The sequence below is a fragment of the Leuciscus leuciscus genome (genome assembly GCF_965113295.1).
Source record: "Leuciscus leuciscus genome assembly, chromosome: 21".
Classification (NCBI taxonomy): domain Eukaryota; kingdom Metazoa; phylum Chordata; class Actinopteri; order Cypriniformes; family Leuciscidae; genus Leuciscus; species Leuciscus leuciscus.
The window spans coordinates 17,620,254-17,639,596 of NC_138745.1; the positions used below are offsets into that span (position 1 = coordinate 17,620,254).

General features: G+C 42.2%; 1 protein-coding gene across 7 annotated transcripts in view; it reads left to right on the top strand.

The window, feature by feature from the left end:
* The window catches only part of arhgap23b (Rho GTPase activating protein 23b), a 551,994-nt gene that overhangs the window by 391,115 nt on the left and 141,536 nt on the right, over positions 1-19,343 (top strand). For 6 of the 7 annotated variants that reach the window (XM_082152677.1, XM_082152678.1, XM_082152673.1 and 3 more), the window contains 3 exons: positions 12,304-12,459; positions 14,393-14,504; positions 14,849-14,888. In XM_082152677.1, the coding sequence (XP_082008803.1) occupies positions 12,304-12,459; positions 14,393-14,504; positions 14,849-14,888 (308 nt within the window). The remainder of the gene's footprint in view (positions 1-12,303; positions 12,460-14,392; positions 14,505-14,848; positions 14,889-19,343) is intronic. The other variant, XM_082152676.1, reaches the window with a different exon arrangement.

Genomic DNA, 19,343 nt, shown 5'->3' on the forward strand with positions numbered 1-19,343 from the left:
TCAAAACCCATAAATGGCATATTACTTAACAATTAGTAATAGTAGTGCTGGGCAAAGATTAATCGCGATTAATCGCATCCAAAATTAATAATATATTTTTTTTTTACCTTTTACCTTCTTTTTCTACCTTCAGTACACACACAATATATGTGTGTGTACTGTGTATAATTATTTTGTATATATAAATACACACATATGCATGTATATATTTAAGATTTTTATTTATTTATATATAAAATTATTTATATTTATATATAATATAAATTATGTATAAATGTATATACAGTATATACATGCAAATAATTACTTAAATAAATACATGCATATGTGTGTATTTATATATTCAAAATAATTATACACAGTACACACACATATATTATGCAAACACAAACTTTTATTTTGGATGCGATTAATCGCGATTAATCTTTTCCCAGCACTAGTTAATTGTCATGTGCCTCAACAAGTAAAGTCATAACATAATGATACATTTGCAAATCAATAGTTAATGATTAATTAAAGCAGACAACTGGAAGTTGAAGTACACTGCTTTGACCAACTGTGGTAATTAACGCATTGATTTACACTATTAGTTAATAAAATAAGTTATTAAGGAATGAATACATTATGTCACATTTAATTAATAACAATTCATATATTACTTAATCTATTAATCATTTAGAATCTTTATTAGTTTCTGATGCAGTAATCATTAATTAATGGTTTAGTTCTTTATGTGTCATACATTAACACATCATTATCTGTGCATTAGTTAAGTATGAATGAATGCTTATTAGTGCACCTGTATTGTAAAGTGTTACCACATTTCCATTATTAAAAATTCAATAATCCATATTCACCTTTCATATTTCACTTCCAAAATATTCAAACTGTTTAAAAATACAACCTATAATATTCAACAGGCATTTTTCGGTCCATTTTATTTCTCTTTGCAAATTCGCTTCCACAAATTCAGTGGTTCAAATTCGATAGTAAATTCAACATTGACATCCAGGAACTGCAGGAAAAGCAGTAGATTACCTAGCATACTCTCCATCTGCTGTTAGTCGACCTCACCAGCAGGTGGTGCAAAAGCGCGTGTTGTTGACGAAGACCAGAGCAACAGTTAGAACAAGCCATTCATTCATAAAACTCATTTACGTTGTTACGTAAGTGTATTTGTGATTATTATGACGGTGGTTGTATGTTAAATTCAGTGTCTTCACGGTTACTTTTACTGTGTAGCCTACATGCATCTTTCTTTACCGTGAACGAGATTCACGACGAGAGAAAATGAAGAACAAGATGGCAGAATCATGACATATATACTAAAACTGTTTTTTTTTGTTTCATTGCCTCAGGGCAACACTGTGCAGTTACACCGCTTTTGTTCAGGCAATATCATAGGGTTAGGAGGACCATATGGTGCATTCAAGTTCTCCTGAGAAGTTCGGAAAACTCAAAGAATGTGCATTATGTGTCATAATTTATGTTTCATTATTGTTGTTGTTGTTGTTATTATTATTATTATTATACTGCCACAGAGAATGATGGGAAATGTAGTTTGGTCACTCATGCCTATCAGCTCATAAACTGGCTAAATGAGTAGTGTTTTCTGGCAAACTTTATCTTTCTTCTTCATTAACAGTACAAATAATATGTACACAAACTAAATTGTACTGTCGGAATTCAGAATTAAATTTTATGATGGATATATTATCAGGGACCCCCAAGCTCCCAAAAAATTGGGTGAAAGATTTTTTTCCCCCAAAAAAAGTCATGCCATACAGGGTTAATATCTTTAATTCATCTTTGTCATTAGGATACGTAACTACATTTTTTAAGCTGGCTATGATTAAACCGTTTGTTAAAAAACGCATTCTCGAGCCGATCTCGAATCTACCTTTTCTGTCAAAGATACTAGAAAAGGCGGTATCCTCACAACTATGTTCCTTTTTAGAAAGAAATTATATCTGCGAGGATTTTCAGTCTGGATTTAGACCGTACCATAGTACTGAGACTGCTCTCATTAGAGTTACAAATGATTTGCTCTTATCATCCGATCGTGGTTGTATCTCTCTATTAGTGTTACTCGATCTTAGTGCTGCATTTGATACTATTGACCACAACATTCTTGTTGGCTCGAAAATTATGTTGGCATTAGTGGAATTGCATTAACATGGTTTAAATCATACTTATCTGACCGTTATCAGTTTGTAGCAGTAAATGAAGAGATGTCTCATCGATCACAAGTTCAGTATGGCGTACCACAAGGCTCAGTACTAGGACCCATTGCTTTTCACTCTGTACATGTTACACTTGGGAGATATCATTAGGAAGCATGGAATTAATTTTCACTGTTATGCTGATGATACTCAGCTCTATATTTCTTCACGCCCTGACGAAACTTACCAATTCACAAAATTAACGGAATGCATAGGTGATAAAAAAAATTGGATGACTAGTAATTTCCTACTACTTAATTCTAATTATTATCCATTACTTAAGAGATTCTAATTATTGGACAAAAAACGTCCTCACGTAATAATCTAGGATACTGTCTAACACTTGATGGCTGCTCTGTTAAGTCTTTGTCGTCGGTTAGGAACCTGGGTGTCCTCTTTGATACCAATCTTTCATTTGAAAGTCACGTGTCTAGTATCTGTAAAACTGCATTTTTCCTTTTTAAAAATATATCTAAATTACGTCTTATGCTCTCATTGACAAATGCAGAACAATTAGTCCATGCTTTCATGACATCTAGGCTAGATTATTGCAATGCTATTATGGGTGGCCGCCCTACACGCTTAATAAACAAATTACAGCTGGTCCAAAACGCAGCAGCTAGAGTTCTTACCAGAACCAGGAAGTATGACCATATTAGCCCAGTTCTGTCAACACTGCATTGGCGTCCTATTAAACATCGTATACATTTTAAAATATTGCTGATTACTTACAAAGCACTAAATGGTTTAGCTCCGCAGTACTTGAGCAAGCTCTTAACGCATTATAGTCCTTCACGTCTATTGCGATCTCAAAATTCCGGCCAGTTGATAATACCTAGAATATCAAAATCAACTGCTGGTGGTAGATCCTTTTCCTATTTAGCACCAAAACTTTGGAACAGTCTTCCTAACATTGTCCGGGAAGCAGACACACTCTGTCAGTTCAAAGCTAGACTAAAAACACATCTCGTTGACCTAGCATACACATAACACATTATAGACTTTTAAAATGCAATGTTAGGCTGCACAGATTAGGTCAGCCGGAACCGGGAACACTTCCCATAAATTCTGATGTACTTGTTACATCATAAGAAGAATGGCGTCTACGCTAATATTGGTCTCTCTGTTTATCCAGAGGTTTACCGCAGTCCGCCGGATCCAGGCTGTATCTAGATCTGATGAAGGACCTGCGCCTGGACGCGTCGACAGCGCAGTCCTGAAATGTCAACTGGGCTCTTCCCTGTGAAGGCCTCCCTCCTGTCCCTTTACCTATCTACAGATAAAACACTGTCGGGATAATTCTGGTTCGCGTGGCTACGTGGAAGCGATACAAATTCTGTATTATACATTTTAAGGCCGGACAAGTAGTATGTTGAGGGTTGATTTGTAGGGAAGGACTACACGCCTGCGCACATATATTCAAACGCGCATTCCTATAGACTGAACTCATAATGTGCATGTGCACGCCATCTGCGTTCTCACTAGTTCACGTTTTTGAAGTTTGCGCAGAAAGAACTTAAGAGTTTTCTGTTAAAACGGTGTTGTGTTAGCGGCCCCCAAGTTAATAACTAATGATCGTTGCGACGGAAGTGAATCAATCAAACTAACTTTGGCTGGACAATAACTTCATTCTAGAGCTGCTATAAAACCAAAACAATCTCTGTTACTTTAATTTCCTATTATCAATGTAAAGCTGCTTTGGAACAATCTACATTGTTGTAACGGATGACAGACAGGATGTATATGCAACAACGCTCTTTATTGAAAACACTCAGATGGTCAGAAACACAGCACACAGATGAACGCCAACACAGCTGGACAGGTGGGCGGACACAAACGCTGATGGTGTGGTGACGCAGGGACCTCGGTGGGCAACAGGTGCTGGTGCAGTAATCCAGTGGATCCCTCGTGAAGTGCTTGACGATTCCATGAAGAGTGCAGAAATCCAGGAAGACACGACGAAGACAGGAAGATCCAAAAACGGCACGAGGGACACAGGAACAAGCACGGGAAACACACCAGGAAAACCACAACGATCTGACAACATGAGACACCAGTTACTGAGCTTATAAAGGGACATACAATTGAAACCAGCTGGCGCTACTGATCACTGATGATTAGTGACCACACCCACAGACACACACACACACACACACACACACACAACAGCACGTTAGACGAGAGAGAGACCGTGAATTCATGAACCGTGACAGTACCCCCTCCCCTAGGAACGCCTCCTGGCGTTCCCCGACGGACTTACCTGTCGATTGTAATCATCGATAAGGGAGTGATCCAGAATGTCTCTAGCAGGAACCCAACTTCTCTCCTCCGGACCGTAACCTTCCCAGTCCACCAGGTACTGAAATCCACGTCCCCTCCTTCTCGAGTCCAGAATACGGTTAACCAAATAAGTTGGTTCCCCATCTACGAGACGCGGCGGGACGGGAACCGGGACTTGCGGATTAATGCGTGCCCAAAACACAGGTTTAATCTTTGACACATGAAAGGCGGGATGAATTCTCCTGTACGCAGGAGGAAGTTTGAGTCGGACTGCCACCGGACTAATGATCTTGGTGACAGGAAACGGGCCGATGAATTTAGGAGCAAGTTTATTAGAAACGGAGCGGAGAGGAATGTTCTTGGTTGAAAGCCACACTTTTTGACCAACGACGTATACGGGAGGCTTCGACCGGTGGTGATCGCCCTTAGCCTTGGTGTGCGCCCCCACTTGGAGAAGAGTCTCACGGGCTCTAGTCCAAGTGTGGCGACACCTCTGGACGAAGGCGTGAGCGGAGGGGACCGCGACTTCGGATTCCGTACTAGCAAAAACTGGTGGCTGGTAACCTAAACTACATTCAAACGGAGTAAGGCCCGTGGATGACACTGGTAATGAATTGTGGGCGTACTCCACCATAGAGAGTTGTTGGCTCCAGGAGGAAGGATTCTTGGAAACCAAACATCGCAACACTCTCTCCAGATCTTGGTTGGCTCTCTCCGTTTGACCATTGCTTTGGGGATGAAACCCTGAAGAGAGACTGACAGTCGCCCCCAGTAACTTACAAAATTCTTGCCAAAATTTGGACACAAATTGGTCCCCCCCTGTCGGAAACCACGTCCATCGGAAGGCCATGTAAGCGAAAGACGTGATCTACGACAGTTACCGCTGTCTCCTTGGCTGAGGGTAATTTGGGCAAGGGAATAAAATGAGCCGCCTTCAAGAACCGGTCCACGACAGTCAAAACGACCGTCTTGCCCTGGGAGGGCGGGAGGGCGGTAATAAAATCTAGCGCAATGTGGGACCAGGGTCTCGAAGGGACAGACAGCGGTTGGAGTAACCCATCCGGGGGTCGATTGGAGGTCTTACCAGTGGCACAAACCGAGCAAGCCAAAACAAAACTGCGGATGTCGCGAGCCATTAATGGCCACCAGAATCGTTGCTTCACCAAAAAACTGGTGTGATTTACTCCTGGATGACATGCTATGCTGGAACAATGACCCCACTGAATGACGTCGGACCGACACCCCTCTGGCACAAACAAACGATTCGGTGGGCAATCGGGCGGAGGCGTTACCCCTTCTAAGGCCTTCATGACCTTCGATTCGACCTCCCATCTGAGAGTGGAGACCACTAATGTCTCGGGTAAAATACACTCGGGAGTAGACGGGCGTTCGGATTGGTCAAAAATACGAGATAAGGAATCGGGTTTGATGTTCTTGGAACCCGGGCGGTACGGAAGAGAAAAGTCAAAACGTCCGAAAAAAAGTGCCCACCGAGCCTGCCTAGAGTTGAGTCTTTTGGCGGTTCTAATATATTCTAGGTTCTTATGATCGGTCCATACGATAAAAGGTACCCCTGACCCTTCTAACCAGTGACGCCACTCCTCCAGCGCTAACTTGACTGCCAACAATTCTCTGTTACCAATGTCATAGTTACGTTCTGCAGGTGATAAACGATGAGAAAAAAACGCGCAAGGATGCATCTTGTCGTCTGTGGAAGAACGTTGGGAAAGAACTGCTCCTACCCCCACCTCTGACGCGTCGACCTCCACCACGAACTGACGTGATGGATCAGGGGCAACGAGGATGGGAGCGAAACGAAGCGGCTCTTTAAGTTTGGCGAATACAGCTTCCGCTGTATCGGACCACCTGAACGTCGTTCTGGGGGAGGTCAAGGCAGTCAGAGGCGCGGCTAGTTGGCTGAAGTTGCGAATAAAACGCAGATAAAAATTGGCAAACCCCAGAAACCTCTGTAGGGCCTTACGGGAATCTGGACTTGGCCAATCTATCACAGCCTTAACCTTGTCAGGATCCATACGCATTCCCTCAGACGAGACGATGTGCCCTAGAAAAGGAACAGACTGTGCATGAAAAACGCATTTCTCCGCCTTGACAAAAAGCCCATTCTCTAGCAACCTCTGAAGCACTCGTCTGACGTGCTGAACGTGTTCCTGGAGAGAAGATGAAAAAATCAATATGTCATCCAGGTAGACATATATGAACTGGTCAACCATATCTCTCAGCACGTCATTAACGAGTGCCTGGAAGACCGCTGGGGAGTTGGACAGCCCGAAGGGCATGACCAAGTATTCAAAGTGCCCCCTGGGGGTATTGAACGCGGTCTTCCATTCATCACCCTTCCTTATGCGAACCAAATGATAAGCGTTACGTAAATCCAATTTTGTGAAGATGGATGCTCCCTGTAACCGCTCGAAGGCTGAAGACATCAGCGGCAAAGGATAAGTATTCTTTACCGTGATGTTGTTCAACCCTCGGTAATCAATGCACGGTCGCAGATATCCATCCTTCTTCCCCACAAAAAAGAACCCCGCCCCCGCTGGAGATGAGGAAGGTCTAATGAATTTGGATGCTAGAGAATCAGAAATATATTTCTCCATAGCCTCCCTCTCTGGAACAGAAAGTGAATATAACTTGCATTTAGGCGGAGACTCACCTGGCACTAAGTCTATGGCACAGTCATAGGGACGATGTGGAGGGAGAGAAGCAGCACGAGACTTACTGAACACTTCTCTCAGGTCCTGGTACTCCCCGGGCACGGTAGACAAATTCACCGCCTCCTCCTGGAATACAGACACAGGTACAGACGAACACGCAGACACAAGACATGACTCATGACATGTATTACTCCACATAGAAACAGAATTGTGACCCCAATCGACTCTGGGATTATGTAATGTGAGGCAGGGATGACAGAGTACGATGGGTGCGAGAGGTGAGTTCATGAGGAGGAATGATATTGTCTCTGTGTGGTTACCAGAAGTGATGAGAGTGATAGGTTCTGTGATGTGTGAAATGTCAGGAAGTTGTTGTCCATTAAGAGCCTTGACAGAGATCTTGTACGGAAGAGGGGAAACCGGAATGTGAAGATGATGAGCCAGTTCTGAGTCCATAAAATTTCCTTCTGCCCCCGAATCCAGTAAAGCCTTGGTGTTGTGTGTGTGTGGGTTGCCCACCTTAGTCTTACCGGAAGGAGAGTAGCTGATGATGGTGATGATGAGGTCTTCTTGGCGGAGATCCCACCCGATAGTAGCCTCATTGTTACTACCGGGCTTGATCTTTTAACGGGCACGAGTGGATGAAGTGACCCGCCTTCCCGCAGTACAGGTACAGTCCTTGGGACCTCTGCCGTTCTCTCTCCTCCCGGGAAAGCCGAGCTCTACCCACCTGCATGGGCTCGGGATCACACACGGGACTGACCGTGTCCAGGTTCTCAAAACGCGGATTCTCCATACCGCGAAATGGAGGGTTCTGTTGGAAGCGACCCATTCTGCTCAGTCGAGCATCCACTCGCAACGCCAACTCAATGAGTCCATTAAGACTGCGTGGAAGGTCCAGCATGTAAATCTCCTTCTGGACACGGTCAGCCAACCCATGCAGGAAACGATCCCACTGCGCCTCCTTGTTCCATCGGCACTCTGCAGCCAGGGTGCGGAACCGAATGGAATATTCCAACACCGAGCCGTTACCTTGGCGGAGATCGGCGAGTAGTCTGGCCGCCTCCCTACCCGCCACCGCACGATCGAAGACCCTCTTCATCTCCTCGGAGAGTGCCTGGAACGAGGCGCAGCATGGATCTTGATTCTCCCACACTGCCGTTCCCCAGAGAGCCGCTTTGCCGGACAACAGCGTCAGCACGAATGCCACCTTCGACTGTTCTTGACTGAACGTCAGTGGCTGTAATGAAAAGTGCATAGAACATCGGGTCAAAAATGCTCTGCAAAACTCCGGTTCACCTGAAAATCCCTCTGGCGTCGGTAGTCTCGGTTCGCGCCGCTGGGGCGGCTCTGGTGGATTGGGCTGAACGGGCAGTGTGGGCGGCGCAGTGGGAACTCTTAGCTGTTGGAGTTGTTGGGTGAGCTCGGACACCTGCGTCACAAGCGCTTGAACCGCCCGACCTGTGTTGGAGATGCTCTCCTCCTGGGTGTCCATTCTCGCGATGCTTCGAGTCGCAAACTCGTCCCAATTCGTGGCGCCTGCTACATCCATGGTGGGTCAGATCGTTCTGTAACGGATGACAGACAGGATGTATATGCAACAACGCTCTTTATTGAAAACACTCAGATGGTCAGAAACACAGCACACAGATGAACGCCAACACAGCTGGACAGGTGGGCGGACACAAATGCTGATGGTGTGGTGACGCAGGGACCTCGGTGGGCAACAGGTGCTGGTGCAGTAATCCAGTGGATCCCTCGTGAAGTGCTTGATGATTCCGTGAAGAGTGCAGAAATCCAGGAAGACACGACAAAGACAGGAAGATCCAAAAACGGCACGAGGGACACAGGAACAAGCACAGGAAACACACCAGGAAAACCACAACGATCTGACAACATGAGACACCAGTTACTGAGCTTATAAAGGGACATACAATTGAAACCAGCTGGCGCTACTGATCACTGATGATTAGTGACCACGCCCACAGACACACACACACACACAACAGCACGTTAGACGAGAGAGAGACAGTGAATTCATGAACCGTGACAATTGTTAAAAGCGCTATATAAATGAAGATGACATGACTTGACTTACTTGTTTGGATGCCTCTTTGAGGCTTATAGCTTGGGCAGTGACCGTAGGGAATAATGTCACTAACAGCCTGTATGTGACCCAAAGGGGGAGTGATTTCTTGGCATTTCAGGTTTAACATTGTACATCGTTCCCCATAGCGTCTTCGATGCAGTGCGAGTTCCCTTTCGAAAGGGAATGTCTAGGTTTTGACTGTAACCTCTGTTCCCTGAGAACAGGGAACGAGACACTGCATCGTTAGCCATGCCTCAGGGATGCCTGCTGAACAGTCCCTTCAGACGAAAGTGGATGACATGTTCTCTAGGCGCCCCTTTTATACTTCAGGGTTGCGCTAGTAGTGACGTCACAGGCTATCGCCGGTCAAATTCGATTGCCGTGATTGGATAGCTTTTCAGACACCGGTTCACGTGGAGGGCATTCCCCATAGCGTCATCGACGCAGTGTCTCATTCCCTGTTCTCAGGGAACAGAGATTACAGTCGTAACCTAGATGTTTTCTAAAAAAGACTTTACAATCCTCTCTTAACTCCACATAGCTCTGTTATGAACTGTTGTATCAGCCCTGAAACAGCTCACTGGAAGGGAACAACTGTATAGCTGCCCATTCGTTTCCAAATGGGTGCAGTTTCTGATGGGTGCATTCTCTTTTAATAGCGCATCATGAGCACTATTTAGCATTACTTTTAAGTTCTTGAAGAACCGTGAAACTACACAAAGAAATGACAAATGTAATTTATACTGTGAATATACACAAAAAAGGACACAATGAAATAAATGCATATTTATGAATATACATATATACAACAAAGGACATTAAAATAGATAAGAAAACCTGAAACAATCAGTAAACAGAGCTCAACGACCAACACCATGCAACAAACAAACGCATCTCACTCAGAAATAAACACAAAATAAATATTAACACTGCGTACCTAGCTCCACTTGCCAAAGGGATACTTAGAAAATTAAACATGAAACACTTCATCTCCACGCCATGTGGAGAAACACGAGTTGCTCTTCCTTCCGCTGCAACGTGACTACTGACTACCATACACTACTTCCTGTTATTGTAAATACGCAATGTTGCATGAACATTTTTAAAGTGACCCACATATATTTAGGCGGTCATTTACAAACTGAACACATTAATTTGGGGACTTATATAGAGGTGAATGTCCAACACTGTCTAGGGGGCTGACTGCCATAGCAACCTTCATGTCCCAATATCCTCTTAATAGGGTGGTTGAGTTCCACACTCTGACAGCATCACTGAGCAGAGATTGGGAGGAAAAGAGTCTGCTTCCGGATCTAACATGGGGACATCGGCACTGTGACATACAATCTTTTAAACTGCCTGCTTGCCAATCTAGTCTAATAACAAAATCAGACAAACAATATGACAAACTATCATGCGAACATAAAGATATGCGGATTCCTGAGGACAAAGAGGCTGATGACGTTTAATGCAGGCACCATTTATATTGTCTTGATGATGCTTCACGCTATGTCACCAGACCCTTGGTCGGTCAATAGAATTGCCATAATTTCACACGAGCTTCAGTTAATGGTGCACGCTGTAAGTATTCCCATAGCATCAACACCATAACTTAACATTAAGTTCTGTCAGGACCACTATCATTCAATACGATTGACAATTATCATACAGTTTGGATTGGCGGTATGGTTCTGTTCTGGGCAAGAACTCCCTGCGCATCCATGCAGCCTAGCATGGATAAGAGCAGGGAGAGCAGCCTTAGGGTAAACAGAACAGGACCAACATGAATGTACTGCAGATATCATTAATTCAAGATTTTAAAGTACAACATAATTCGAGAATTTATTCTGATTCAAGGGGAATCAGAATGCCAAATCCTGACTGACGAGAGGAAGAGCTGGGGATGGAGGAGGGTAATTAGCTCCTGAGAAAGGCAATAGCTGCTGATAATACTGAAGGAGCTTATATATGTATAGAGTGATAGGCGTCGTATTCCTATGGGTAGACGTGGATCAGCTGAGAGTCAGCTGATGCGAGCTTGACTAACTGCCAGAACTGACGCTATGCTTGATTTCCTTCAAAATGGAACTGGGTTTGTCTTGGTTAACATTGACTAACTGCCAGAACTGACGCTATGCTTGATTTCCTTCAAAATGGAACTGGGTTTGTCTTGGTTAACACTATCTAACCACCCCCCTTTGTAGGACACACGGTAATAGATTTAATAAATGCTGACAAAAACTTAACAGCTACACATAAAATAAGATGTAAAATGTTGAAATGATGAGTAGTCAATACGATATATAATACAGGGTATAATTTTACTCTAAAATTCAACATACATGACACAAAATGGCAAATACAAATCCATGTTTGTTTTCCAAGATTCCACTTGTTTCTGTGAATGGCAGGGATCCATTTGCTTCCATTTTTCTGTAGTTTTCGGTTTTCTGTAAAAAGATAGCTAATTTTTCTTGTTCCATCTATTTGTACTGTCTATCACACAACATATCTTTTCTCATTTTAAATGTTTGTTTTTTCAAGCAGAACACTAACTCTGCCACTCAGTGGCTGTAACCACAGTGACTTCCGTCTAATGTGACCTCATGAGTATATCTTCTATTCCGATCTATATATATAGATTTCCCACCACAATCAGCAAAAAAAAGAAAAGAAAAGTGTTTTCTTTGAAAAAAACAAACAGATTTAATATGTTTTGGGTCAGGTTTTAGAATTGATCTTGCCACAAATTACTTTATCCATACTAGAACCATTAATTCATGGTTAACTTAAGAAGACTGCCGGCTGCCGTCGCATCATCCAAGTGGATGCTGCACACTGGTGGTGGTTGAGGAGAGATCCCCTGATATGATTGTAAAGCGCTTTGGGTGTACAGTAGTACATATGAAAGCGCTATATAAATGCCTCATTCTATTCTTCATTCTAAGACTAAAAGATTTTTGTCAGTAGAGCAGCCTACCCTTTCCAGCATACCCCCTAAAACCTCTTTCACCCCTCTAACATTCACCTCCTCTGATAGATGAGTCCACCAGTCCCAGTGTAGACCTGTGTGCTCGCCATGTGCCAGCGTCCTCCGTGGTGTCCAGCAGCTTGTGCCAGGCATCTGCCCACACCACCAGCCCTGTCTGTCAAATCCTCACCTCCCCCCTTACCAGCCTTTTCTACACAGACTGCAGTGAGTTGTCCACCACCCCAAATCCAGCTCCATTCACAGTGACCTCTATTGTTCCTCTATCTGAGCACTTCATCTTAGTAGGTTTTCTAGCACTTGTGCATGTTTATAGTCTGTTGGTGTCACCATACTGATCCGTTTCTTCTATCTGCCAGGTGCCTGTCCAGTTTATCTAACTGTCACACTGTCTCAATTATTCCTGCCTCCCTCTCTGTTGACACTGATAATCATCAGTCAATCCAATAGCAACTTTATATGTAATTTATAACTGTCATGTAAACATCTCTATCTTTCATCATGAATCTTATTTGTATTTTTCTTTCCTCAGCATCGATCACACCACCTATAACCCTGTTGCCTCGGTTTCAATATAGTACATATTTAACCTCTTTTAAATGTGTCTCTTTATCTGTCTACTGTCAATGCCACTCAGTGTCTCTAACATCCATATTTTTTTCCCTCTATTTTACATCTGTCATCAACACAAGCCCCCCAATTTTAACAGCTATTAAGATTTTTTTTATATATTTTTTTTTATTACTAATGGTTGGTAAGTTATCCACAAGTTCACAGCCTTCATACTCGTATTAGGTCATTATTTTTAATTTATATAATTCATTAATTTATTCATTAGGGATGTAACAGTTAATCAGTAATTGGTCAAATCAATAATATCTTTATAATTACTATGCTCTATGATAAATTTCATTATATTAAAGCTGCAGTCCGTAGTTTTTCCTCTTTTTCGCCATCTCTGTTCAAAATCTGCAATTGCAGTTATTCGGATGAATCCAATGTTTTGAGGAGAATGTGCGGCTGTCAGTCACCGCACCGGTGTGGACACTGTCATTTAGAATCACAGATTCTACTTTTTGGAAGTATGACCAACATAAGAATTTTCACAGAAAAATGTCATCTGAACAAGTAAGTAACATCCACTTTTGTTCTGACCAACTAAGGGAAAAAAAGCATTGCAGTAAATCGCGCTGATTAAATCTAACGATCACTTATGTCTTACCTGTCCAGCAGAAAAAAAGCTGTCTCTGTGTCCGTTTTGAACCCCTTCAAAACACGGAGTTCACACCACCTTTCAAACCAGTTGTCCACCTTCTCCAGTTGTCACTGGTGATTGTCGTTTGAACCTTTCTGGATCCGCCATCAAATTGATAAGTTTAATTATATCAAGTGCTGTGAGGAAAGGCTATAAATCTCCACCTCCAACATCCTCACACGCAATATAGCCTACTACCCGAGACACCCTCTTTATGTGTACAGATGTGGCGTAATGACGCAAAGACATACTCAAATTTCCCGTGGAAATCCACCAGTACCACTGGAATTAAAAACATTATTACAAGCTTACCGTTTTGAATCGAGCTAAGGCAAGCAGATAGTTTTGAACACTGGCTGGTTATGTACTTGCTCAAAAAATAATTTTGGATCAGTTTTAACCCCCAAAAAGTTATGGACTGCAGCTTTAAGTAATGGCAAAATAAATTTCAGTTAAAGAAAAACATTTCACTGTTATATTCTTATGTAAGCATTCCATTTTTCAACATGAACACCATAATAACAAGTGGGTTATTAAATGTTGCTGTCAGTGTTAAACTTCAAATAAAACCTCATAATGTGAAGGGAGTGGAGTCATTTGGCTTTCAAAATAGTCATTAAACATTATAATATACAGTTTCTTATGCTTTTAAACTGTTTTACTAAACGTTTAACAATATATACATACATATATAAACCATTTTGCACATAATGTCTAGCATATATTACATAGACAAAGAAAGCATTGGGCAGGTTGTAGAATTATGATATTTGTGTGATTTATCAAACTAGTTCAGCCCTAGTATTGATCTTTTCACTTACTCATCCATCGTAACCTACTCTTTCTCTTTTTTGTGCATTATCTTCTCTTTTGTCTTTTTTAAAGGCAATCTCAAAAACAGCCGTCGGTCCTCCTATATGCTGGCCATTACCACGGAGCGCTCTAAGTCATGTGACGAGGGTCTGAACACCTTCAAGGACGAGAGCCGTATTTTCTTGTGAGTATGAGACACTCTGTGTTCCTCTGGAAACAACCACTGTACATTGCACATAATATACTGTTTGATGTCTCATCTCTTTACAAGCACACTCAAAAACAAAATATGGAAATATGGCTTTCATATTTCAGTGCTCAGTGTTTATTTCCGCGCAGTATCTGTTTGTGGCACAATCCCAATTTCTTCTGGAACTGATGTTACATTTTTTGAAATGCAAATTACTGCATGAAGTTTTGTAGTGTTTTAATTTTGATTAAACTGAGATTAATTTGGGTGTACCAATTACTACATGAAGTATTGTCTGTTCTTTGTAATTTTTTCTTTCGTTTTTTCTTATTTTACAGGAGACTACCAAAACGTGTCAAAAGCTTTTTCACAGATTGCGTGAGTTCTCTCTATCCAACCTCAATTACAATAATTCTTCATCCATTAAAGGAGTAGTTTACTTTAAAATGAAAATTAGCCCATGATTTACTCACCCTCAAGCCATCCTAGGTGTATATGACTTTCTTATTTCAGACTAATACAATCTGAGTTATATTAATAAACAGCCTGACGCTTCTGAGCTTTGAAATGGCAGTGGGTTGCAGCCATTGCAAACATCAGATTGAAGCTCAAAAAAGTGCATCCATCAATTATATAAGAACTAAATCAGAGTTTAAATGCGTTTAGAGTTTATAAGTTAAAATGAAGTAAATTTAGTAGTTTGAAGTTTAAATTATCTTAAATTTTAATTTAGTTAGAAGTTTAAATTAGTTTGAAGTTTAAAATAGTTTGAAGTAGATAGATAGATGAATTTATTAATTTAAATGAGTCTCAATGGCTTTTATATTATATAGAATGGCAGTTTGATTTAGTCTAGGGTTTCAAGGAGTTTAGATTTGAATTTCTGGCAGTTTGATTTAGTTTAGGGTTTCAAGGGATTTAAATTAGAATTTTTGGCAGTTTGGCATTCCGCATTTTTAATTCAAATGGTTTTTTCCGAGTTTTGATCGTCATTTGTAGGAAAACCGTAAGTCCGATCAGTCTGAAAAGATAGAGCACACCGAGTCAGATCAGTCTGAGTGCCTGTGCCGAGTTTGGAGTATGTAGAGTTAAAGCTCTAGAAGGAGATACATTTAGTTTTTTTTAGTCTCAGAAGAAGAATAATAACTAGAATGTACATTTCCTGAAGAAAATGTGAAGTGGTGCTTGCAGTGGCAAAACTCGCCACTCGGTTGCTAGGGTGTTGTACATGATTGCATACGAGCCAACAACCATGTCTGTACGATGTTGTGGAGCTGAAATATGGCTTCTATATGTTGCAATATGGTTGCTAGTTGGCTCTAAATGGTTGCTAGGGTGTGAATACACAGTTACCATGATGATATTTACAGACTGGTTTCCCAACCGAATCAAACAAGCACACCCCCATGTCTATACGATGTTCTGGTGCTGAGATATAGCTCATTCATGTGTTTGTACGGTTGCTGGGGTACTCCAAATGGTTGCTAAGGTTTGTTTATACAGTTTATGGGGTAATATATATAGAGTATTTGCAAGTCTGGGTCAAAAAATGCCCAACTCTGTGTTTTTACAATGTTTTGTTGCTGAGATATGGCTTGTAAATGTTGTTCAGTGGTTGCTAGGGGCCTGTAACTGGTTGCTAGGGCGTGGCTATGAAGTTGTTATGTCACTACTTATTGGCTGCTTGATAGGACAAATCAAAAGAGCCCAAATCCAAGGCTCTATGACCTTCAGAGCCAAAGATAAGATTTTGCAAATTTTGTGCCAATGTTAAGTCTATGGGACATTTTTCGGCAAATTTTTCGCCCGCCAGACGAACATCTTACACCCGATCTCTTATAAAAGTCATAGCACACCTCTCCTCAATAAACCGGTCGATTTGACTCCTCATTCATGGGTCTGTGACAAACAGTGTGGGGCGAGTTACGTGCCGAAGTTTTGTCTAGGTGAAGAGTAATCACAACACTAGAATGTACATTTCCTGAAGAAAATGTGAAGTGGTGCTTGCAGTGGCAAAATTCGCTACGGTGTTGTACATGATTGCATACGAGCCAACAACCATGTCTGTACGATGTTGTGGAGCTGAACTATGGCTTCTATTTGTTGCAATATGGTTGCTAGGTAGCTTTAAACGGTTGCTAAGGTGTGGTTACACAGTTAACCCAACCGTGGTTTCCCAACCGAAACAAACAAGCAAACAAACAAGGTTTGTTTATACAGTTTATGGAGTAATATTTAAAGAGTATTTGCAGGTCTGGGTCAAAAAATGCCCAACTCTGTGTTTTTACAATGATTTGATGCTGAGATATGGCTTGTAAATGTTGTTCAGTGGTTGCTAGGGGCCTGTAACTGGTTGCTAGGGCGTGGCCATGAAGTTATGTCACTGCTTATTGGCTGCTTGATAGGATGAATCAAAAGAGCCCAACCCCAAGCCTCTATGACCTTCTGAGCCAAAGATATGATTTAGCAAATTTTGTGCCTATGTTAAGTCTATGGGACATTTTTCGGCTAATTTTTCGCCCACCAGACGAACATCGTACACCCGATCGCTTATAAAAGTCATAGCACACCTCTCCTCAATAAACCGGTCGATTTGACACCTCATTCAGGGGTCTGTGACAAACGGTGTGGGGCGAGTTATGCGCCAAAGTTTTGTCTAGGTGAATAGTAATCACAACACTAGAATGTACATTTCCTGAAGAAAATGTGAAGTGGTGCTTGCAGTGGCAAAACTCACCACTCGGTTGCTAGGGTGTTGTACATGATTGCATACGAGCCAACAACCATGTCTGTACGATGTTGTGGAGCTGAAATATGGCTTCTATATGTTTCAATATGGTTGCTAGGTGGCTCTAAACGGTTGCTATGGTGTGAATACACAGTAACCGTGGTGATATTTTACAGACTGTTTCCCAAACGAAACAAAAGAGCCAAACCCCATCTCTATACGATGTTCTGATGAAAAGACATGGGTCTTGATAAACGGTTGCTAGGGTACTCTGTTTGGTTGCTATGGAGTTGCTAGGCAGCTGCCAATGATGAAACTCCAAAGGCTTCTTGTCACTATGAATGATATAAACCAACTCCCATGCCTCTGTGACATTCAGAATGGAAGAAATGCCTCTTTGGATTTTGGTTGCTAGGGTACTCTGTTTGGTTGCTATGGAGTTGCTAGGCAGCTGCCAATGATGAAACTCCAAAGGCTTCTTGCCACTATGAATGATATAAACCAACTCCCATGCCTCTGTGACATTCAGAACGGAAGATATCCCTCTTTGGATTTTGGTTGCTAGGGTACTCGGTTTGGTTGCTAGGGAGTGGCGTAGCAGCTGCCAATCATGAAATTCCAAAGGCTGCTTGTCAGTATTAATTATATAAACCAACTCCCATGCCTCTTTGACATTCAGAATGGAAGATATCCCTCTTTGGATTTTGGTTGCTAGGGTACTCTGTTTGGTTGCTATGGAGTTGCTTGACAACTGCCAATGATGAAACTGCAAAGGCTTCTTGTCACTATGAATGATATAAACCAACTCCCATGCCTCTGTGACATTCAGAATGGAAGATATCCTTCTTTGGATTTTGGTTGCTAGGGTACTCTGTTTGGTTGCTAGGGAGTGGCTTGGCAGCTGCCAAACATGAAAGTCCAAAGGCTGCTTGTCAGTATGAATGATATAAACCAACTCCCATGCCTCTGTGACATACAGAATGGAAGATATCCCTCTCTGGATTTTGGTTGCTAGGGTACTCTATTTGGTTGTTAGGGAGTGGCTTGGCAGCTGCCAGTCATGAAACTCCAAAGGCTGCTTGTCAGTATGAATGATATAAACCAACTCCCATGCCTCTGTGACATTCAGAATGGAAGATATCTCTCTTTGGATTTTTGTTGCTAAGGTGCTCGACAATGGTTGCTAGGGATGGGCTAGGAAGTGTTGAGGTGATTCATGATTGGCTGTTTGCTGCCCCGAGTCAAATGAGACCACCCTCATGTTTCTATGACAATTCAGTCCAGAGATATCCCTTTGATCTCTTTCAATGGAAGTCTATGGAACTTGTTGCTAAGGTGCTCTAAATGGTTGCTAGGGCGTGGCTTGATAGCTTCACAATGATCCTGAGAGACTGATTGGTCGTCTGAGTAAAATGAGCCCGCCCCCTTGTCTCTATGACACTGTGATCCAGAGCTACGTTCAATACAAAAACCTTATGTAATTTACCATACTAGGAAAAACACATGCTATGGTGTAGGACGGCCCATTTCATGGGCCGTCCTACACCATAGTAAGTCAATGGGAAACTTTGGGCAGCTCCTGCCCCCCAGGGGTGCAACTTTTACCCCATTGTGAGGTATGTTCTTACAGAGCCTGTCAGCCTCTTCAAATGTGGCAAATCACACGTTTCTGCGAAATCCTCACTCAGAGCTACGAGTCATCAAAGTTCGTTGCAATGTTAAGTCTATGGGATTTTTCGGCCGCTTTTTCGCCCCTGGGGCGAACACCGTACCCCCGATCGCTTATAAAAGTCATAGCACACCTCTCCTCAATACGCTGGTCGATTTGACACCTCATTCATGGGTCTGTGACAAACGGTGCGGGACGAGTTACGCGCCAAACTTTTGTCCAGAATAATAAGAATAAGAATAACTAGAATGTACATTTCCTGGAGAAAATGTGAAGTGGTGCTTGCAGTGGCAAAACTCGCCACTCGGTTGCTAGAGTGTGGTAAACCATGATATACCACGTTTTAGCATTATTTACCACGATTTACCATGTTTCTAAGATGATTTACTACGATTTACCACAATCCAGCATGATTTACTATGATTAACATGTTGTT